Raw genomic sequence first — 24,150 nt, forward strand, 5'->3', positions numbered from 1 at the left:
CGTCTACTTCACCTCCGAGTATCTGCGCTACGCCTGCTGCAACCCGCATCACGCCGTCTGCTTTATTATCTCGCCAGCTTAACTTGAGAGGTCCTGCAGCATCCAGAGATACTTCACTGTCCCATTTTTCTGAAGTTCTGAAAACAGCCTGGCTGTAAACGCAAAGAAAATATATACTGCTGGGAAACCGATATGATGTTAAAAGCCCTCTTTCTAGTGAGAACTCAGAAGCATGCGTCTGTTTGAGGTTAAATCTGCCTCACTTCCTGTCGGGTGAACTTGTGCCATCTTTGCGGCGGCAGGGGCGGGAGGGGTCTCTGACAATGCCTCAGTGTGCGCTGCTCCGACGCCTCTGCAGAGCTTTCGGAAACTGCCCCACAGTGGAGAAGAGAGGATGCAGTTTGTCGATGCTCTGTGTGTTTTAAGACTGTACATTTTGTTTCTGTGCAATACTCAGTTCAGTTTTCAGTGAACTGAAAGGGGCCTGCCTGAGGAGTTTTTGCACGTGCGGTTAGTGATCTCATCTGGCAGCCCAGGGGTTCCTCATTTCCACCTCCCCTGCAGAGAGTGGACTTCAGGCCTCGGTGTTTTCCGCTTGTCGGCTCCGGTGGGTTGTGGCTGCAGGAGCTGGAAGCTTCGGTTCTTCTGCGCCGAGGGGAGGCTGAGAGGAACCACAACACCTTTCTTGGCTGGGTTCACCTGTTGCACGCACAAGAGCGACCATCATGGCCCGGCTGGAGTTTAAAGATGCTTTTTGGGTAAGTGCCCGACAGACGCCGCTTACATGTAATATCAGCGCACTTGATTAAGCCTCTTTTTGTTCATTCGTTGTCTGAATTAATGAATGCATAAACTGAGAAGCACAGTGGACTGAATTGCCTGTGTGTGCTTTTGCCTTAAAAAGGAGACTCATGGTGTATTTTAGCAGATGCAGAAGAGCTGACCCTTTACCCCCTCCTCTTTTCCTAAGAAATGATGAGGTGCAGCTCACTATATTTGTTGGTTACCTCCTTGTGAATCGGGACTACAGTTAGATCTGTCACTCTGTGAGATTTTGAGATATATGTTTGTTCTATTGTATTTGTTAAATAGCACATTAAAAAAGCATTGAGAGGACATCAGAGCCGGTAGTGCTGGAGTAACCGTGCCCTCGGGTAGGGAGGGAGTCATGCCCTCCTCCATGTCCATGTCTCCTCCCAAAGGGTGTAATCAACGACAACTTCCTTGGCGGCTTACACATATCACACCCCTGACGGCTGTTTTACCCATGCATCTGTATCAGTAATGTGGCTCCGATGCCTGAGGGGAACGTCACTATACATGGCACGGTGCAAAATGCGCAAATGCATGATGTGTATTACGGAAGAGTCTTCTAGAGCGATTTTGAGGACTCGACTACAAAAACTCGTTTGTTCTGTTTCCATCACATATCATATGCCTGGAGTGAGCTTTGGGCCTTCCTCTTGGTGCTGATTGGGTGGCTTTGGTGTCTGTCTCAGTTACCTGCACTCCCTGTTCTTGTGTTAGTCCCACCCAGGAACATTTCTTTCTTACAGTGTTCTGACTGGATACGTTGTATCGTTCTACTGCATACATGAGCAACTTTTTTAAATTTTGTTTTTAGTATTCCATGGGAATACCTGTAATTCTTTATCTCTCTTCCCTTTTCCTCTTCCTTCCCCGCCCATTCACTTTTCACTCCCCACATTCTCTGATGCTTCTCATCCTGCTCCCACTCTCCTTGCTTTAATTTTTGTGTTTTTCAAGAGGGCCCAGCAGCTGCAAAGTTGCTGACAGGACACTCACTTCCTTATTTAGCTTATTGCGCACACTCTTTCATATTTTGAACATTTTATTTAACCATTCTCACAGTGGCATCCGCAATGTTGAAAAATGTCAATCAAAAATAGCCGGCATGTAGCATAACTCATGCGCACACGTGTGTCACAAGACACAGGTCAGCAAGTGTTATGATACACATGTGTGCATGCATTACAATGCTTTGGCAGCCTGCTTGCCAAACTTTGGTGAAAAGCATTGGCAAATACAATAGGTTAATGCCAAGACATGTTGGTTTTGACAATGCTTGTTGTAATATCTGAGTGCATTTGCAGTCCCGCAAAGGGCCGAAGGGACTCGAAACACATGTGTTTTGCAGGAGATTTCACCCTTCATGTATTGTGTTCCTGAGGTGATAAACTTTCCGATTCCCTGAAGTTGCCAACTTTGCCACACTCCCAAAACTTTATTGGCAAATACATAAATGCACCCAGGCCTAGTCTGCTTAGTCTGTGTGCTCTCTAGAAGGAAATTGGCTATCTAGACCATCTTCATGATTGTTACTCGCCATCACATTCTCCACGTTTTATGGGTGGTCCAGAGAAAATAGGAGGCCTCAAGGTATGATATGCTTTCCATCTTACACCATCGCTTTAAAAAACAAGCATTTGCAATGCATCAGTCTCGCCTTTGGGACCTTATATGTATTTAGCTATGCGGCATATTGGCCTGGGCGCTGAAACATATAGTGTTCTTTAATATGAAGGGAAAGTGAGCACCAAACAGCGTGAAACTCCAGTTATGGGAACACATGGAGAGAAATATTGGCTTTCAGCGGGAAATGGCTATAGTCCAAAGCTTTGTTTTTAATATAGAATCTGGGCCTTCAGTGGTCATTTCACTTAAAATACAAGATTTGAAAAATGTTTTACTATCTACAGGTGCTTGTGGAAGAGAATTACTATGGACCAATCTCTGTGTGGGCAGAAGGACATGGAGGAGGTAGGTAGTATGCGGGGCAGGCAGTCTGTGGAAAGCTGGACAATAGATTACAATCCGACCGAACAGGGTGGCAAGGCTCAAGAAAGTGGTTCTCAGAAGACCTTAACTATTGCTGTCGAAGTTACACTGGAAACCAGTCTGGTCCAGAAATTCTATAGCGACGTTCATGTTATAACCGCTGTTTGTATTGATCACCTAGGAAGGACAACTCTGAAATAAATAACAACAGCAAACCAACACATAGAGGACGATGCACTCGTAATCAAGGCCATCCTGATCCAGCTAAAGAGGCTGGATCATAGCCAGGCATGTCAGAGGCCAGTGAACTTCAAATCTACATGGCTATGTGCATATAATGCCCACAGCGTGGATAGATCACCATTAAAAGACATGAACTAAGGATATCGCCATGGTAGTTACCACTAGCAGAACCAGCGCATTGTGGACAAAGTTACACACCTCTCTCTTACACAGGACACTGCAGCTACACACACAATAATAACATGTAGAGAGGTCTATGGCTCCCTTGACACGCTTAACACATGCATCCTTCCACACAATGATACATCACTCTTCTCTGTGCCTAAAAAAATCTTTCTGTGGGCGTAAAAATAAAATATGGAATGCACTACCCCCACCTCCATCAAAAGCCCTCTTCAAGAAATGCTTAAAAATACCTCCTTCGTGTACTTAATCACCGCAGATCTATTATTTCACAGCCATAAGAATAAACTTTATTTTGCATCATTGCCTGCATCACTGTTTTCCATTATCAGGTTTAAAGCTCCGATTTATGTTTTTTGTATTTAAAGTTTTGCTCTCTCGCTTATGCTTTTGGGCGAGACCTAAAAAACAGTTCTATAGACGGGTCCAGCACCCTGTGAGGGACCCAGATGTTTGGTACCATTAGACTTTTCACTAAACGTCTATAATTGAGGAGTTGCTTTATACAAAACTTGTTAAGAAGCGAGCATAAAAGCTATTTCCATGCACTATTAAAGAATGTCTTTACGACATGCAGCAGACTGGAATCAATAGATCATGTAGGAAAGAAAGTCACACTCCACAGCTCGCTTAGAAATATATTCTGTATGTGTACATATTATCAGCGGAGTGTGCAGATATTACATAATTTCTTCCTTTAATTAATTTCCTTATCCAAGGTTTGACTGGGAGACAAAAGCAGCCCTGGAAAATATGTCACTACCTGCCGCATGTGGAACAAAGTGAGCACAATGTGCAAGCCAGCCGTCCGCAGGAAATATCCTATATTTCAGAGCAAGGCAAAGTACAGAGAAGCAGTATTTCTCATCACAGCAAATAACGTATCAGCCTGTATAGACATTGCGTGTTTCTCCGTCAGTGCTGGTTCCGTGGCAAAATGAGCAGAAGCAACCTTTGTCCTTTCAAACCAGAAAGTGGGCCCTTTTCTTCCAGCCTACCTTGGGTTTGTCCCTGTCCCAAATGGTTAGTCCTCCCAAGCACCAGGGGTTGATGCCACTAGACTCGTGCTCCCTTTTACTAGGTGAAGTACTTCACATTAAAAGTGGAAGAATACCTCCCTTAGTTGCAGTGCCAATGAAGATGGCCGACCGCCAAGCTCCATGACCTTGTAGAGAGCAATGTCAGCCAAGTGATCTGGTGAAGGGATGCAGAAGGAAATTGATTGAAACCACTTTTCCACCTCTTTCTAATGTTGATGAGTGAGCTACTTGACCTGAGTGACCGTGTATACTGAAGGGAGCGGGGGTTGGTGAAGAGGCTCAGGACCAGAGGAAGAGAATTCTTGACGAAGCACACATTCAAGCAAGAGAAACATCTGAGGGGATGAGAAGCAAGAGAATCATCTGAGGGGGATGAGAAGCAAGAGAAACATCTGTGGGAATGGGAAGCAAGACAAACATCTGTGGAAATGAGAAGCAAGACAAACTTCTGTGGGAATGAGAAGCAAGAGACACATCTGAGGGTATGAGAAGCAAGAGAAACATCTGTGGGAATGGGAAGCAAGACAAACATCTGAGGGGAAGAGAAGCAAGATACACTTCTGTGGGAATGAGAAGCAAGAGAAACATCTGAGGGGATGAGAAGCAAGAGAAACGTCTGTTGATATGAGAAGCAACAGAAACATCTGAGGGCATGAGAAGCAACACAAACATCTGTGGGAATGAGAAGCAAGAGAAACATCTGAGGGGATGAGAAGCAAGACAAACATCTGTGGGAATGAGAAGCAAGAGAAACACCTCAGGGGATGAGAAGCGAGAGAAACATCTGAGGGGATGAGAAGCAAGAGAAACATCTGAGGGCATGAGAAGCAAGAGAATCATCTGAGGGGATGAGAAGCAAGAGAAACATCTGTGGGAATGGGAAGCAAGACAAACATCTGTGGAAATGAGAAGCAAGACAAACTTCTCCCACAGATGAGAAGCAAGACAAACATCTGTGGGAATGAGAAGCAAGAGAAACACCTGAGGGGATAAGAAGCAAGAGACACATCTGAGGGGATGAGAAGCAAGAGAAACATCTGTGGGAATGGGAAGCAAGACAAACATCTGAGGGGATGAGAAGCAAGATAAACTTCTTTGGGAATGAGAAGCAATAGAAACATCTGAGGGGAGGAGAAGCAAGAGAAACTTCTGTTGATATGAGAAGCAAGAGAAACATCAGAGGGGATGAGAAGCAAGACAAACATCTGTGGGAATGAGAAGCAAGAGAAACTTCTGTGGGAATGAGAAGCGAGAGAAACATCTGAGGTGATGAGAAGCAGGCCACAGCTAGCAGGTAGAAAGCTGAACCTGGCGGGGGGTAGCAAGAGACCTGAAGAAATATTCTTCCCTAAGTGTAAAATTACGTAATAAATTCCTCTACCTCATCAGTATGTTGAAGCATGGCACACATTGGGCAAAACAATTGTCTAAAATTATTACCCTTTACATTGTAAAGAATTTCACAAATTTGTCTTTCATGAAGGTTTTCAGGTACTTATCGATTCAGTATAAGATAAAACTCCGTGTACTACTCAGTAAAAGATGAATTCAGCTCAGTCTGCTCAGGTGAGGAGATCTTATGTACGAAAGTCAAATAAAAGCACCATCAGTACATCAAAAACAAATTCCAAAAGATATTAAGTTTTTAAAAGCGAAGCAAAAACGAGATTTACTTTGCAGTGCTTCGTTTTCTAAAGATGTCTTCGGTATTGAAAACATCTAAGGGGGTCTTGATCTTTTACTCCTTGCTCCAATCTTTTTGTTCAGTGAATAAAGTGTTACTTTTACAGACGGTGAAACAGCGACGCAGGGGCAGTGGCCGTGATGCGTGCGCGTTTCTTTTGGAGGAAACAAAGCAACTCTTGTGCTCATGACCAGGCCTTGCCTTGGGGCTCTGAGGCTTCCAATAACAGGATTATGTAGCTCTCATCTGAATTTACATATACGTGTCTTAAAAAAATCCAGTAAATCCATGCGAGTACAAGAAAATACCTGTTTAGTCGCTTCAGTAGTCTGTCAATTTTCAGGTCAAGCAGCACTTGGAGTCACAATAGCGACCTTTTAATATCTGTGAATGTTCACTTCCTGTCTGTATTGTCACCTGTGATCCAACACCTGTGGGACTGCAATGGGTACTCCAAGCCCTGGTAGATAATTCGCGTTCCTACCATTTGACAATTGGCCTGTCAAGGATTCAGACAATGGTGCCACTTCACCGAGGCATTCCTGTAGTTCTATTTTATGTACTCATACATGCTTTGTGAATTACCCACAAAACCTATAGAATGGGAAAATTCGTGGAATGTTAATATACAATTAGTTAATATGGAAAGGACTTTGCCATCTTTGTACTTCTAATATTTGGGCGTGTCTTTACCGATTCCTGAAGGCGTGTACAAGTACGTACATTACAGAGTACTCAGGTAGGACGTCTCACCATCATAAATGCTTTCAGGAATTTGGCTCGCTGGCTATTGTGTGGTCCTATCTAGATGGGGTATTATGCGTACGTGATAGATGATTGCCACACAAAATTCTTACCGGTATTTGGATATAGTATTTGACAATAAATTGGCATAGGATGAAGATGGAGATTTGAAGGTCATGGCCCTATGAAGTTTATAAAAGTCACATTCAGCTGCGCCTTAAATTAGGTAATTGAATCATAGTATCATAATATGTTGTGATTCTGTGCACATGCGTGGTTGCCACACGTGTTCCACCCTGTCAATGGCTTCAACATGTTCCTGTGAAGAAATGTCTTCGGAGCCTAATTGACATTTTGTGTTTGGTTTGAACCCGTGCTTGATCCTAGCACGTGGTTGTTTGTCTGTCTTGGAACTGTTCTCCACTATTGTTTGTTGGCACTGTGTTACGAGACAATTAAGAAATAATATGCTCATTGTGACATTGGTAATGGTACCTTTTGTATGACCCGAATGGAATGAGTAAACCCTAGTGATATGTTTGTTGATCCGTCAATTTTAATCCTTGTTCCCAAAGCTACATCTACTTATATTTGGAGCAAAAGACAGATTTATGGGGTCTAAATGATGGACTGCCTGTCAGGATACCTGGACTTTGTACAGGACCCTAGTATCACAAGGTTTTGGGGGCAGGGTCATCCGTTTCAGATATTTACAGGGCCCGTACATTGTGTAGAGAAGACTGTGAAATAATTCAACATTTATTACTCAGCACTTTATAACCTCAAGAACTTATCTAGAGCAATGTCTTCTGTACATCTGAGGAGGCCTGCAATATGAAAAATGAAAAGTTTTATTTTAATTAAATTTAGTTTAGTCATAAATACGTTTATTTCGATTAGAAATATACACATCCTTAAAAACACACAATTCAAATGTTAAAAATGTACTAAAACGTAGAAAAAGCGACATTTAAATGAATTATTTGTCATTTTCATGACGGAAATATTTCAGTGCATTTTGTGTATCTACAGGATTGGTTACATCTAGATTAAACGTTTGCTACACGGTTTATCGTCGTAATGTGTATAAATATTTGCAAACTGAGGATAAACTCATTAAATAAATGGGGCTGTGTCAATTGATAGGTGATGGATGCAACGAAAGTTGTAGTAAAAAAATAAGGGCGTTGTCATGTATCTTGTGTATTAGCACCTCTGTGTCATGTCCTCGCTCTGGAAGTGGGATGACGTCTCCACCTGAGGTAGAGAAGGCAGGTTGGGCTGTCGGTGAGGCAGAGAAAAATATTTTGGGGTCGCCTGTTAGGAACAGCTTTGAATTTTAGTACTCATGTTTGCTAAATCAAGCCCTATGTTGCCTAACAATATTGAATTATGCGAAATACAAAATACACAAAAATATAAGATACAAAAATACAGACATGAGCTAGAGAGAAAGTTCACTTTCATGGGGGGGTGGGGAGGGAGGGCCTGGAAGGTAGGGGATCTGGGCAATTTGCCCATGTCCAGTGCGGTGCGATCGGTGCCACTGTACCTGGTGCTGACTTTAGTGGGGCGCGGATGTTTTCAAGTATAATAGGGTTTTAAACAGCCGCGGCCCGTGGAGGGAGTTCCGTGGGGCGGAAAGGCGGGGCGGGGGAGGGGAGGGTGGGGAGTACTAAAAATCGGAATATGGACAATTGGAGGTAAGTAAACAATTAAATAAATAAAACGAACTCCCTCCACGGGCTGCGGCTGGTTTTAAAAGCACCTGCTGCTATGTTCCTTGCTTGCAGCAATTTCCAGGCAACCATTAAAACGTCACGATAACTCTGGTGATTGATGGACCTGCTGCAGAGAGATTGGAGTTTTGTCTAGTGGAAGTTTTGACTTATCATAAAGTAGCACAGGAGGTTAAAATGCCTGCTGCAAAGCAGGTAAACAATGCAGATCATACATTAATGTAAATATGTCAGTGTATTACTGCTTCTGTCAGAGAGACCTTTTTGTTACTTGCAGTTTATAAGTTTAAATCCTAATTTAGAACAGTGAGCTATTAACTATCATCAAAGAGCGGCATGCAATCTGCTAGGTATAGATTACAGGATATGATTTTTCCCCCAGTCTTTCATTATCCTAATGTCGCAGAAAGGGTTCATTTGGGTAGAAATCAATTTGTATTAGTAAAACCAACCCCCATCCATGGTGTTACATTTTAAATTCTGAGTTTGTGCTTCTGCAGACCAAGCACTCTTAAACTATACTGTCTACCAGTAGGGATGACTTGTGACTCCTACACCTTGTAGTCCGCGGCCTGATGTAATATTTCTTATTGACTAATTTACGCACTTATGATTGTCTCTGTGTAATGTGTATGTGCTGTAACGTGCTGTGACACCTTACATTGGTATGAGTGGCGCTATAAAACAAATGAAATGCAGGAGAGAGAGTGGCTATGGAGACTTGAGGGGCACTTTTAAAGGGTGTGAGTGAGGGAATCTGTGGAGGAGGAGGTATTTGTGGGGCTCCTACAAACATTGTCTGACCGGGCACCACCAGCGCTAAAGCTGGCCCTGCCCATGTCTTAAAATATCTCTGATTAACTTGAGTCCTCTTCCTGCCACCACCTGCTTTCTCCCTGTGTCTTATTATAGCTGTGACTCCTCTCAAGTTTTAACAAGCATTTGCATAGCCAATAGGTCTCGCCTTTGGGACATTATAAGTATTTAGTTATGCAGCACAATATCCTTGGTGCAACAACATCAACTGTTGCAGGGCTAAACACTTATTAGGTCCCAAAGGCGAGACCGATTGGCTGTGCCAATGCTTGTTACACTTCGTCACAAATGAACCGTACCGTTTTAATCCACAACCGCAACTGCAATAAGAGCTTGTCATTCGATTTCCATACTGTATGACAACCTTGACACTAAAACAGCTCAGTTTTTTAGGACAGGATACAGAGACGTTTGTAACTCCCAGGTTACAAATTAGACTCAGAAAAGGGCCGACTCAGCTATCCGATTACCTTGCCTTACTTCATATGACACATTCTATCCAATGTTAGATCGCTGATTAGTGTCTGGTGAGAGAACATGGGCCTCACTATTAGGCCTATAGGCTCGCGAGCCAGTCTACAATTAAGTAAAATGGATGAGAAGGATACATACTGCACAGAAATTTGAAAAAAATATCTGATCTCCATGAAGCTACTAGAATCCGGCGATGGAAAAACACCCACAGCCTGATTGTTGAATTATGATTACTTAGGTGCTGTCATATTTCAAAGTTTACTACGGGCATAGACTGAACTACAAGCATAGAATCCAGAGCACCAGATTGTAATTGATTTCACTTTGAATAGTAATATCCTACAACTTTTCACAAAAAACGTTTATTTGGGATGGTATAGAGCCTTGTGTGGCTATTAAGAGGAAATTTGACGTTCGTATGGTTGGCTGTGTTCTTATGAGAAAAAAATCATAGTGACTTTCCCCAAAAATCCCCTGCCATTGACAATCCAGAATGAGCTAAAGCGGAAGCGGTTTCATCTTAAGTGTGGCAGTCCACTAAAAGAGCACTGGAAACGGCCAAAACTCCACCAAAGTGGGTACGGAAAGGTGAGTTGTTGTATCCGACCCATCCTTTTCCAAATCAGGTTCCCATTACGCTAAGATAGTATATCAAAATTACTAGCTACCCGCTCTCGATTTAGGCGAGGTTGCACTAATAGGGACCTTAAGGAATGGGGGAAGAAATTTAGTTGGAAGAGAACGATTTTTCGAATATAGCAAAATAGTCTCCCCAGAATTTAACGCAATGAGGCTCAAATACCCACTGCTATAGAGAACGAAGTCCAGGCATACTCAAACAATGCCTGAAAATGACGTTATGAAAATACTGAGTCTTGAGCCATATTGAGATGGTCAGAACCAGGGCTTGGTCTCCCAGTGTTACCCCGTTAGTCTACGCCTGTTGTTGCGCTAAAAGAGAGCTGACGAAAAGGCCTCCCCATCCTCACACACTGCTCCCCCCTTTAGCAGGTGCTTACTATGGAGGCAGCTGCTGGGTCCCACCCGGTCCGTCAAGCGACGCTCTGCCCATAGAAAGTACCCCCTCCTACTTCCCGACATGCGCAGCTTCAATCCACCGGAAGTGCCAATAGTGCCCATCTTGGGGAGGACGCTACTGTAAATACCGCCATGTTTCGATTGTCATTCTCATAAAAGAAATGCTACTGACACATGATGGCTTAATAAACAGCAGAAGTCCATTTTAGAATCTGAAGAACGCCTCACGACAACAGAAGAGAGTACGCAAGCAATAAGTTTGCCATGTTGCAAATAGCATAGCCCCCTTAAAATAAATACAAGGAATATATTTTTTGCCTGTACAGTCTTTTTGTCTAAAATTATTAAATTATTTAATGAAAAAGTCACCTTCAATATACACTTGCTGAAGTTTTCAAAATATATTAAAATACAGCTGAGAACTCAACAACTGCCTGTCAACTTTTAAAACACGGTGAACAAACGGGTTAACAAGTAGGAGGGGCGGGGGGGGTGCAGCCGAGAGAACACACAGCGATTCCCTTGCAGGAGCGTACCTTGGGCACCATCTGTTAGGACGTTAATTACAAACAGATGTTGCCAAAGCTCGCTCCCGCAAGGGAATCGCCAAACGTGAACGCGTTGCCATTGAAAGCAATGCAACAAGTGCACATATTTGGGCGAAAAAGCGAACCGATTACTAAAGGACTCTCCTATGTAGTGCATGCAGGCTGCGTAGGTGAGACCTAAAAACAGTAGCAATGGTAAATTGGTGCTGTTGGGTCTTAAGTCTTCTGGGTCTCACAGTCTCATGGGAAAGACTGAATGAAAGAAATACACTGTACCTCACCTCAGAGAGCTTCATGGAAGGGAGAAGGTACATCTGTAGGTGAGAAGGTTACCTTTGTTGTGCATGGCCACCAGGATGTGCTCTAAATGAGGGTCCTTGAACTGGGGAGGGTATTCCCACATTTGGAGTTGCAGAATGCTTGCAGGAGCTTTTGTTACTTCTGTTAAGCTCACAGGAATACAGTTTTGCATTTTGTTAACACAATATTTGGGGGTAAATATGTTAACTCCGGTGTTGGCATGGAGCCAGTGTAGTGATGTCAGGGAAAAGGAATTCTGTGCATTCTTTCTGGCTATGGGTCTTGCTGATGCGTGGTGTGTCATTTGAAATACCAGACTTGATCGTTTGGCAGTCCAAGGTTCAGGTTCGCACTGCTAGCAGGTAGTTCTCTAGAGGCGTATAAGGCAGGATATGGGCAATGAAAATCCCTCTTGGGGGTCAGAGACTTGTGGCTGCCTGTATTTACAGACCTTCCCTTCTACCAAGGTGAAACAAAGGCAACATCCTATGTCACTGCTGTGATTTCAAATAGGTGGGCAACAATGCCGATATTAACAGCTGGGATTCTACAATACAAAGGAAGATTCAATGTGTGTTGACTAGTGTTACCATGCCACGTTGGAATTGTGCTTTGAAGATGTATCTTCAAGTTTAGAGCAGACCTCATCAGCAAACAGCAGATAATGCCTTTGCATGCAAATTAGTCGAGTTTTAACTAGGTAATTTGTCTTGGTTTGTGTAGTTTCAGAAAAGTTTAGGTCTAATGTTCTGATCAACAGATGTTATCTCCAAAGGAATGCATAATTTTGCCTCCTAAGGATGTCTGCTGCCATGATATGTATACAGACAAAAGTTTGCTTTGATGTTAATGCAAGCGAGAGGAAATAACAACCTGTGATGGTTTTTGGCTATCTATACAAAGGGCTTATGATGTCATGTGCAAACTCATACCAACGTAGATACGCATAAAGGCATGCACTTTAAAAAGGAAGTCATAGGAGAACATCGATGGGTCATTGTGTTATTTGCAACACGCATCCTTCCTTATTTTATAGCAATCTAAGCATCACTGCTCTGACACTTCTTGATAGGCAATGTTGAAATTTAGGACCGCAGCATCCTCTGTGGCTCAACCAGAGTTAAAGAGAAACTCAACTCAAACATGTTTTTTGCTATGGCTCCTACTTCCACAATCCTCCAACAGACCCTTCTCCGCTCAACCACATGTGGCGCCTCTGTAGAGCTCATAATTCCAATGAGGCCAGTAGGAGCTGTGACCACTCCCTTCAGAATTATGACTTTCAAAATGAGATCCCAACTATTTCTGAACTTTCTTGAATGAAGCTGTAGGCGCAGTGTTGAAATAGCCTAACCTAGTCAAGATCTAATTTTGTCCTGTAATCTCAGAGAAGAAGGACCAGCAAGGATTAATTATGTTGCAGTTTCCACGTATGTATATTCTAACATATGTGTATTTACTTGAATGTTAGTGTTATTGGGGTTGGGGACATATATAAATTTTTCTTCTCTTTATCTGGTGGGGCCCTAGTAGACTGTAAGAAATATGATTGCTGTATAGAATAACTTGTAAAGGAGGTAGGGAGGTATCTTCATCACAATGTATTCTATGTTTATACAGAAGCATATCCTTTCCAGCTGATTGTATAGTCACCATTAAGACTGACTTTATTATGACAGGTTCTACTGAGATTTTCTGTTGCTTGGTAAGGATTTGCTTTTATAAAAGTAGTTGGGACATATGGATCATCCAACTTGGCCCATTGTCCCTGAAGGCTATGCTATCTGGGAGATGTTTGTTTCAGCAAACTCTGGCCATTCCTTTGTTCCCTTCTGATCAGTGCTGCTGAGGTGTTTCTCTAGGCCAAGTCATTAGAAGTTGCGTACACAGAGCAGAAGGGAATGTAATACACCTATGAGAAAGATCAAGCTACCCTGAAGTTACTTCATCTGCAGAAAGTAGTTAAAGTAAAGTAGCTTGATACAATGTGGCATGGTGAATTTAAGCCAGAGCACAAGGCACCATGGATCAAAACTCCGATCTCATTTTTTGTAAGGTATGGGAGGAGAATGTAAGCAAATCCACAACAAGTAGATAGTACATGATATCTCACCATGTAGTCCCTAATACTGAGGACCTCATTACGATGGCAGTAGGACAAGCATCTGACAGCGATCGTTTTGGGCTCAGGGCTGTCCGACAAGGAGTTGATGGTCCCGAGAGCCCAATTACGATGGACCCTCAGTTGAGGCAGTCATACAATGCTGTTTACGATTGCGGCTTGAGCAGCAGCCCAGGAAATGTACAGCTGCACAAGCCGCAATGGTAAAGAGCATTTTTCAAACATCCACGCCACCTCGTGCCAGGCACCATGTGGTGCCTGGCACACAGTGCATGGATGTTTTTGGGCACACCACAGGTGCCCTCAGCGCCACATTGAAGAGACCCTCAGGGGACGGGGCCCCTAAAGCCCCTTTCCGAAAGCCTTTCCAGGGCGGTCGACCACCCTGCAAAGGCTGTTGGAAAGGGACACGGTAATCCCTATGGCGGTGCCTGCACAGGCACCGCCTTCATTTTAGGGATGATGATCCGACAAACACCCCGATGGGCTCCTTGAGCCTGTCGTAAGCATAGGTCGTTCCCTCCGACTGCTGCGGTTAGACCGATCGCATCATAATGCGGAGATTGGACCACTATGCTGGATGTCGGGGGCACCCCCACCAATGGCCTGTTGGTGCCAGTCCCTTTGACATCATAATCGGCCCTGAGTCTCTTTCAGCTAAACCCTGCACCACTACTTGCCTTCCCCTGTGAATCTTTGCCACACTCCTTCTAAGCGACCTCTGGTAAAAGATCTTTATAATTTATATCTCTAGTTGGTTTTTAGATCATTTTCCATTGCAGTGCCTTCCCACTTGGATTTGATAGCGACATTTTCAATGATATGCCATCATTCAAGATGTAGGATTTATAAAGCCAAAATAAATGATGCATTATTTTAAACTGTTGGGTTTTGCATTCTTAATATTAAGAAAACTAAATTCATTTTTGATTTAAGTTATTTTGTGTGATAGAAAACAGAGAAAATTGTTTTCCACCATTTGTCCCCGTTAACCACAGACTCCTTCGGATGTTTCACATGAAGGAGGTAAGAACAAAAGTTGAGACAAAAAGTATTTTCCTAATATCACATTTAGAAAGAGATGAACATGTAAAATAATCAAATTGTTCCACTTGTGCCTGCTCAGAGTGTCTTAGAACTTGCATTTCTGAATTTGAAGTTTAGAATATCAATATTAAAGAAGATACTCTATGTAGGAAGAGTGTAAATCAAATGATTAAAACTGCTGAAATTCATATTTCATTGCATTAATTATAAATACTTATGTTTATTACAGACAGTGGGCACATTTATTATGGAGCTCCGGGGTCTAGCTATAAAGAGAGCAGTAGCTGAGGTTGTGTTAGATTTGGGGGTCTCTAGTTGGCAGAGGTAGGTACCTTTGACCAAATAGGGACCCTTGCGTCTAGTCAGGGTAAGGGGCTACACTCCTAAAATAGCCCCTGCTCACCCCCTTGGTAGCTTGGCACGAGCAGGCAGGCTTATCTCAGAGGCAGAGTGTTAAGCATTTGTGAGCACATACAGTAATACAGTGACAACACTACAGATGGACACCACACAGGTTGTATTGTAAAAAAAAGTATTTTTATATAGACTTATCACAAGACCAAACGACAAAAGTCCACAATACTGTACTCAAAATTAGACTTTAAAATGGTAGTAAATAGCTCAGTTCTCTTAAGATTGTAAATGCAACACTTTACTCTCAAAGTACCTTGGAGGCGTAACGCAAAGCAAACAAAAGGGTCGCAGGGAAGGTAATGCGTCGGTTGCTTACACTCAGGGGAGTGGATGTGTCGGTTTCTTACTGCTGCGCAGACGAGTTGATGCTTGCTTCCTTATTGTGTGGGGAGGTGATGCGTCGGTTTCTTACTGCTCTCCGGTACGATGCAACAAGATGGTGCCTCGGCCTCGATGCGATACTTCTCTCCGGTGCGATGCAACCAAACGGCATCTTGGTTACGATGTGACAACGTTGATGTGATGCGTGAACGCCCCACTGCTGTGCAGCGACTCGATGATCTTCTGAGCCTTCACAGGCCCTGCGACACGCTTTTCTGGTGATGCGACGGCAACCTCTGTGATGCGATGGCGGCAGCGGCAGCGGCGGCACGCTGCCTTGGTGTTGCAATGGCAACTGCTGCGACGGCGACACGCTTCTCGTCGTTGAGTCGCGCTTCCAGCTCCCAGCAATACGCAGTCTCTCACAAGGCCCAGCACAACAGCGGACACTTCAATTCCCAGCAAGGGAATTCAGGGAGGAGCTGGTTGGTGAAGTCTCGTACCCCTGAGACTTCAGGCAGGAAGTAAGCTCAAGTTCAAGTCCTTGGAGATCTTCTGCAGGTTGATGAAAAGCACACTCAGTCCTCTTCTTCTTTCTTTGGCAATGAAGCAACCACTGCGGGCCAACCCCCAAACACACAGCACAGGGGTGGTCTCCTCCTTCAGCTTCCTGATTCTTCTCCTCAGCAAAGGTTTGTCTTGATTCCCAGAAGTGATCTAAAGTTCTGGGGTCCGGGTCCCCCTTTTTATACACCAAAATCCTTTGTCTCTGAAGGCAGAGAGTGTCTGTATGTAGTCCAAACCAGTTCTGTGCAGTTCTGGAGCACTTTGTGTACAAGACTCCTTCTTTCCTTTGACAGTGTGGGCCAGGGTTATCAGACGCACCACAGGAGGTGGAGCCAGCATTGTGGAAACCAGGCACAGCCCTATTCAGGCCCAGGTGCTACTCCTCCCACCACTCCTCATGCAGATAGGTCTATTCAGCCTTATGCTGATTCACCCTGTCTCTTGGAGGCCCCCAGCCCCTGTCACTGAGAAACCAGACATGAAATACACAATCTAGCAGAGGCAGGCTTTCTAAAAGTGGTATTTTCAAACTCAAGAATGTTAAAACCAACTTCACTAAAAGATGTATTTTATCATTCTGAGTTCAGGCATACTGAACTGGAATTTCCACCTTGTTCCCTAGGTCAGTTAGGATTATAAGGTGTTATAATCACACTGCCCATGCTGGCCTATGGGAGCAGGTAGCCTTGCAATAGTGAAAAGCAAAAATGACTCTAATTCACTATCAGGACATGTCACACACATCAGGGCATGTCCTACTTTCCACATACAATGCACCCTGCCCTTGGGCCTACCTTAGGGGTGGCTAACATGTAGAAAATGAAGATTTAGGGACTTGCAAGTGGGTCCACTTGCCAAGTCAATAAGGCAGTACCAGACTGTACACAGGCTATGCAATGGCAGGCCTGAGACACACTTTAACAAGCTGCCCCGGTGGGTGGCACAATCAGTGCTGCAAGTCCACCATCATATAAAGTACAATGGTTCTGTCGGGTATAACCACACAAATACTTTGCTTTGCAATAGAATTTGAAGAAAGCTGAATATATCAATCGACAAAAAAAATCAAGCAAAAATTACATTTAAGAAAAACACATGAAAACAATATTGAGAATGCACAAACCAGGGTAGAGTCAGATTTGCTGGGTGGTAAGGTATTCTTTATATATAAATAGCTGCCAAAATTGTGAACATTAGAGTGAATTTGTGAGTAGGTGACATAAGTGACACAATTGGTGCGTAATATATACAAAGTGAGTAGAAAAAATATATATACACAATAAAACAGGCCAGTATAAAGAAGAGCAATGACACTGTTTCCAGCGATGACTTAAGTTCTTTGTAAAACAAGGTCTTGAACTGGGCCTAGGTGCTGTCGACGTTTCAAAGTCCACCATCAGCATTTTATTTACAAGCCCTTGGCACACACGGTGCAGTGTACTAGGGTCTGACAAGTAAACCAAATAAGCCAATCATGGAGTCACTAATCCATTACAATAATTTACAATAGAGAGTACATGCACTTTAGCACTGATCAGCAGTGGTAAAGTGCCCAGAGTCATAAAACCACCAACAACAGGTCAGAAAAAATACAGGAGGAAGGCAAAAAGTTCAGGGATGGCCCTGCAAAAAGGGCCACGTCCAACAGGTTGTATCAGCCTACAGAGATGTAAAGGGGCCCTCTGTGTCCTAGCTAAGTAAGTTAGGGGGGTAAATTTACTTTAGTGCGCTACGGCTAATGGCACCCTTGCTCTGCCATTGACAAAAAGTTGCTGTGTTCCTCTGACCTAGTGTGGGGTCGAGGAACTGAAGCTGTTAGGACTTATGTAATGGAATTTCTTAGTTTTGCAGTCTAGTTTCGATTTCAAGCGGTTTTAAAAATGATTGTCTCTTTGTGCTCATGGTACCTGAATATTTTAGAGTGGCTTGCAGTGCCATAGGATCAATAAAAGTTTTGGGGGCTGGAGGAGAGAAGGGCTCCTTACAATGCAAACTATAAAATGTTTGTAAAACTCTATTGTTTGAAAACCATGAATGTTATGTTATGTGTATTTGTAGAGAGCAGCCATCACCTGTGGAAGGAACAGTGGCGGCTCCTCCGCTATGGCAAAGCAGTGTCGCCTCACCTGCCAGTAGCTAAAAATATGAAAAATAAAACAGTAATAAACCCTCGCTTATTATCATTTTCTTTTTTCTCTTGGAGCCGAAGCATCGGGGAAGGGCAAAGTGGATGGCAGGCTGGTGGAGAAGTGGTTGAACTGCTATTCAGTGGGCATGACGGTTTGGCTGGCTGTCTCAGGATGGCCAAACCGTCATGCGTACTCAAGCTCTCTGCAACCCGAGCTGCGTAGCCGGGTTGGAGAGAGCAAGTTCAGGCTCCCAGTCTAACTAGGAGCACAAATCGTCGGCACTCAGTCCAATCCTGGTGCTCCTTTCAGCAGCTTGAAAGCAGCATCAGGATTGGCTGCAGTGGACTCTGGGAGCCTGTGCCCGCAGTGGAGAGGAGTGCAATGCGGTAGCTAAGTTAAAAAAAAATGTTGTTTCGTCATCCGCACATCCATCCTCCGCCACACCCCGCCACTCTCTCGACACACTGGCCTCTACTGGAGAGTAAGCAGGCGCTTTGCAGGTGGGTTAGGCAGTGTCTCTGCATTGAGCTTATTCAAATAGCCAGATCTTCAGCTCCTTGTGGAACTCGAGAGGGGATGAGGAGGCTGAATAAAACACACCTAGAACAAAAAAAGCACAATGCGAAAATCAATGCAGTATGACAAGCTCAACCAGCATGCAGTATGACAAGCTTAACCGGCGTTGACAAATAACCAGTGCTCATGAACAATTGCTATAAGCAAAAAGAATTCTGTTAACAAAAGGAGGATAAAATGTTCCCGCCGAAATGATCTTTTTGTAGCTAGGTAGTACCGTTTAAGTTTTGCGGCCCTAGAGGCTTTCAAACATATTAAACAGCACACCAACAGCTAAAAGCAATGCTAAATGAGTTATAATGGTGGCAAAGAAATATGTTCACATACCTCCATGAAGTCCAAAAATGTTTATTAACAAACAGAATAACAGTTTGAGAACCACAGGAAATGCAGACTAGCACCTAATTGGTGTAAATGCTAATGTGCACACAGGAGAATTGTTGTACATTCTCATACACAGGGCTCCAATGGGGATTACATGTCAAAACTGAAACGGACGAAGGTTGCGTAGGTGCGGAAGTAAACATGAGATAGTACACATGCGACTTTCAAAATGATTCCAAAAAGTAAATTTACAGAGCTGAGCAAATAATTCGAGAATTAGGGCCTAATTACAATGCAGGCAGGTAGGGCTCAGACCGTCAGTCGGAGCCCTCCTGCCCGCATTGTAATCATCGATTTGGATTCCCTTCTGACCGATCCATTTTGATGTGCTCGGTCGGAAGGGAATCCGAATCAGTCTTCCGAATGGCTTACGACGAGCTCGGAGAGCCCATCCGCCATTTGGAAGGCCCACAGTAATCCCCCGGGCAGCTCTTTCCTACCAAGGGATTATGATGGCAGTTTCCCACTGCCTTATTGTGCCAGCCTTATCGGCACAAAAAGGCATTGGGAAACAGCTTTGGGGGCCTCCAACAGGACCCCATGGGTGCAAGGCTGCCGAATGGCGGCCTAGGGGGCACCATTGATCCCTGCACCCGTTGGCAGGCACCTCAGGGTGCAGAGATGAACTGCACCTTAGCATTTTGCTATGAGAGCATGCATTCCATTCGGAAAGCATGCTCCCATAGCAAAGAATAGGATTGCAACCAAACAGGGTTTGGTTACATCCTAACTCCTGTAATGGAACCGACAACAGGAGGCCGTTCGGTTCTGGTTCCAGAACGATCCCGGACGGACGCGGTCCGTCAGGCACCGTAATCGGCACCTTAGTCTCTTACAATGCAGATTGAGTACGATTTTACAACAAAAGGGCCACTACAGAAGGGACACTGCTTAGTACCATGGTTAACATTAGAAAGAAAATGTTAGCGGCTGGCACAGTTAGGCTAGGGTAAATAATAAAAAAATTACAATCACTCCTTTTTTTACCAATATAGTGCAACCTCTGAAGCAATTCAATAGAATTAATTGTCATGAGTGTGTTTACTTCATGCGCCATTTCCTCATCAACACATTTTTGAGTACCTTATTCAGAATTATCCTCACAATCATCGGTCTTAATAATGTTGGAAAAGAATGAAGTTTTTTAGTGAGACAAGTATTGGAGTACATACACACCCATTTACTGCTAGGCCTTCCCCCGCCAGTGTTAAGCCTTTTTTTTTGGCTATTTGGGATAGTTCACGCTTAGGCCTCCTTTTTTTCCCCATAAGCTATCCATGCCAAATTTGCGTCCTTTTTTTTCAACATCCCCAGGATTCTTAAGGTACCCAAGGTATGTGGATTCCCTTGTAGGGGACACATGATATGGAATTTAGAAGCAGGGATTATTTGCACATCTCTGAATTTGTGGGTACCTATACTAGCATGTGAATTAAATGGCATTTCTCAAAATTGTGTCTTTCTTACACACTGGCTTACTTTCGGAAGGCGCAAATGCAGAGAAAGACAATTGGTAATAACACTTGTTCTACTACTCTGTGTTTTCACCTATGTCTCCCAATAAAAATGGCACCAAACTAGTAGGCCTAGTGCCCGCAGTAAGAAAGGAACCAAAAGTAACATGGACACATCACATTTATCCACTGAAAACTGACCCTTTTGTTGCAATGTGGCTAGCTGTGGAGCCCTTGTAAACCTCAAACTTTGACTAAAAAACACATTGTCCTTACATTTCTGTGATGGAAAGTTCTGAAATCTGCAGGGAGCAATTACTTTCCTACCACCTACCACCTCCCCAAGTCTCCCGATAAAACGGTACCTCACTTGTATGTGTAGGGCTAGTTTCATGCAAGAGGAAAGACACCAAAACACAACATAGACCCTTCACCTAGGGCATTGGTCCGACCGCTGCATTACAATGCTGCTGGTCGAATGGGACGGCGTTCGGATTACTAATCCCTATAATGGAGGCAGTGCCTGCGCAGGCACTTCCATAGGGATTAGCATATTCCTTTCTGACTGAATGTTTATGGCGGTCCCGCTGCCATGAACAGGCAGCCGAAAAGCAACTTTAGGGGCCTGTAGAAGGGCCCCCGTACTGCCTCGGCCTCCACTATGTGGCCAGGGGGGCACATGTGGTGCCCCCCAAACATCCATGCACTGTCTGCCATGCACCACGGCAGACAGTGGGTGAGTGTTTAAATACATCCCTTTTTCAACTGCGGCTGGTGCTGAGGCCTTTTTCTGGGCTGCAGCACAAAGCCGCAGTTGAAAAAGGGATGTTTCTGACCGCCTGCACGGTGGTCGCATCCTAATCTGGTAGGTGGGACCGCCGACTTCTTGTCGGCCTGTCCCAATCCTGCAATGATGGCGGTTGAACACTCGGCCGACTGCCATCGTACTGACCTCCGTAGACTCCATTTCCATTGAAAACTGAACTTTTTTTTGCAATGTGTCTAGCTGTGGATTTTGGGCCCTAGCTCAGCTGGCACCTAGAAAAACCTATCAAACCTGTACATCTTTGAGAGCTAGACCCCTAGGAGAATCTAGGGTGGGGTGTTCTGTGTGACTCCCACTAGGTTTTCTTACCCAGAAGCCCTTGCAAACCTCAAACGTTGACTATAGAACACATTTCCTCATATTTCTGTGATGGAAAGTTTTGAATCTGCAGGGAGCAACTACTTTCCTTCCAGTCTCCTGATAAAAATGGTACCTCACTTGTGTGGTTGGGCCTAGTGCCAGTGGCAGGAACTGATCAAACCAAGGTCAATGAGTGTCCCTTTGCAAGGACTCTCATTGATGTTATTTCAATCCATTCCTGTTGCAGGTACTAAGCCCAGCCACACAAGTGGGGCTGCATTTTTATTGGGACAAGTGGGAAAACGCTGGGTGGTAGAAATGTTGTGGATTCCTTCTTATTCTAGAAGAATACATCACAGAAATGAAGGGAAAATGTGTGATTCTAGTAAAATGTTTAGGTTTGCAGGGCATTGTGGGAAAAAAATCTTTCTGGAATCCATGGGAGGCTCACCACCCTGTACTCTCCTGGGTGTATAGTTTTCAGAAATGCATGGGAGTGGTAGGATTTTCTTGGGTGACCAGCAGCAAGTCACTACACACACACCACCAGCCAAATGTCAGCTCGCACACACCGTCAGCCAGAGGAGAAGCACACACAACACACACCAGTGCTCACACCATCAGCCAAATGCCAGTAAAGACACAACAATTACACCACCTGGAAGATGCTGGAATGTGTGGACTGTGGTTTAGGTGGCAGTGTGTGTGTAGTGGCTTGCTGCTTGTCACAACACACACGCACACTGGCAACCAAATGTCAGTCCACACACACCACCAGCCACACACACCGCCAGCCAAATGCCAGTCCATTCACATCACTAGCCAAGCACCAGTCCACGCACACCGCCAGCCAAGCTCCAGTACACACACACACTGCCAGCCAAGGGTCAGATCATGCACACCGCCAGCCAAGCACCAGTCTACACACACCACCAGCTAAGTGCCAGCCCACACAGACTCCCAGCCAAGCGCCGTCCCATACACACCACCAGCCAAGCGCAAGCCTACACATACCACCATAACATTTTTTTAACAAACAAGAAAACACACAAGTTGAAGGAGATGAAAAACTAACTATGATTACAAATACAACAGTTTTAACTAAATACATCAAACAACCGTCAATCATGAAACAGATCAAAAAATATAAAATAATACAGACCAGCAAGTTCACATTTACTCTCATGGTTGCTCCCAATACTTGAGTGGCATGTAGTGCAATTTATAACATGCAGGCACACACAGCTCAGGACTAGAAGGACACTCAGAGCAGTACATACAACTCTTCTTTTGCAGGCCTCTTCGGACACAGACTCTAAATCTCCAAGTTTTTGGGTGTGGGAGGAATTTAACCAGGAAAGTATTGATCTTTCAATCTAGCTACATCCTCAACAACTCTAACTATAGGAACACTTGCCTGCTCAACTACAACAAGTCTGCCTAGTGCAGACTGCTGAAACTGGACAAAAGTCATGTTTGAATCTGAAGAACAATCCTTGAATACAACAAAAACAATAAAGGTTGCCAAATGAAACAAATAAACAGTAAACGTGTGATACCAAGTCTATAACTGACGAACAGCTCTGTAAGGCTCCAGCCTCTGATCTACTCCATATACACCACCCATGTGCTTATTGTAGTCTAAAATGAACACAGGTTTGCACACTTCAGCAACCTGACCCCAAACAGTCACAGGTGAAGTACTTTCATCATGAATGGTTGTCAGCGTGTGGACATCTCTTGTGTCTAGAAGTTCATCACTGTGTAAGGCACTGCACTGGCCCCTCTGAAGTTTTTTACATACAAGCTCTTCAGGGTAAGCTTTACTGTTAGAATGGATTGTACCATAACCAACAGTGTCCACTTTGAAGAATTCCTTAAACAATTGCACACCAGTGAAGAAGTTATCTATGTATAAATGGTGACCTTTGTTAAAATGGCCTCTACTAAGTTCCCACACAATTTTCTCACTGACTCCAAAGTGGACAGACAACCAGGGAGGGTCAATGGAAGAATCCCTACCAGTGTACACTCTGAAATGAATAGACATATCAAGTACTACTCTCAGACAGCATATACATCTTAATTCCATAACGTACCCTGTTGCTAGGAACATACTGCCTAAAAACCAAATGGCGCTTCAACAAGACCAACGACTCCTCCACAGCTATTTCTTTCTCTGCAACCTAGATCTCTGAAAAACAATCTACAAAATGATCAAGGACAGGCCGAATCTTGAAGAGACTGTCACAATTAGGGCAATCCAGGGGCAATGCTGAAGCAGTATCAACAAAATGCATCATTCGAAGCAGAAGCATGTACCGATCACAACTCATGGTTGCAGGAAATATAGCAGTTGCCATCAAGGGACTAGTAGAGCAATATGAAGACAGCAGCAGTTT

The 24,150-nt window shown here is 44.0% G+C and overlaps 1 protein-coding gene across 1 annotated transcript in view; it reads left to right on the forward strand.

The window, feature by feature from the left end:
* Nucleotides 1-312: 312 nt before the first annotated feature.
* Nucleotides 313-24,150, forward strand: part of PSTPIP1 (proline-serine-threonine phosphatase interacting protein 1) — a 632,908-nt gene continuing 609,070 nt past the window's right edge. Inside the window, exon 1 of the mRNA XM_085644041.1 lies at nt 313-758. Within this exon, the coding sequence (XP_085500167.1) occupies nt 726-758 (33 nt within the window). The 5' untranslated portion in view covers nt 313-725. The remainder of the gene's footprint in view (nt 759-24,150) is intronic.

The sequence above is a fragment of the Triturus cristatus genome, chromosome 3_1 (genome assembly GCF_964204655.1).
Source record: "Triturus cristatus chromosome 3_1, aTriCri1.1, whole genome shotgun sequence".
Lineage (NCBI taxonomy): Eukaryota > Metazoa > Chordata > Amphibia > Caudata > Salamandridae > Triturus > Triturus cristatus.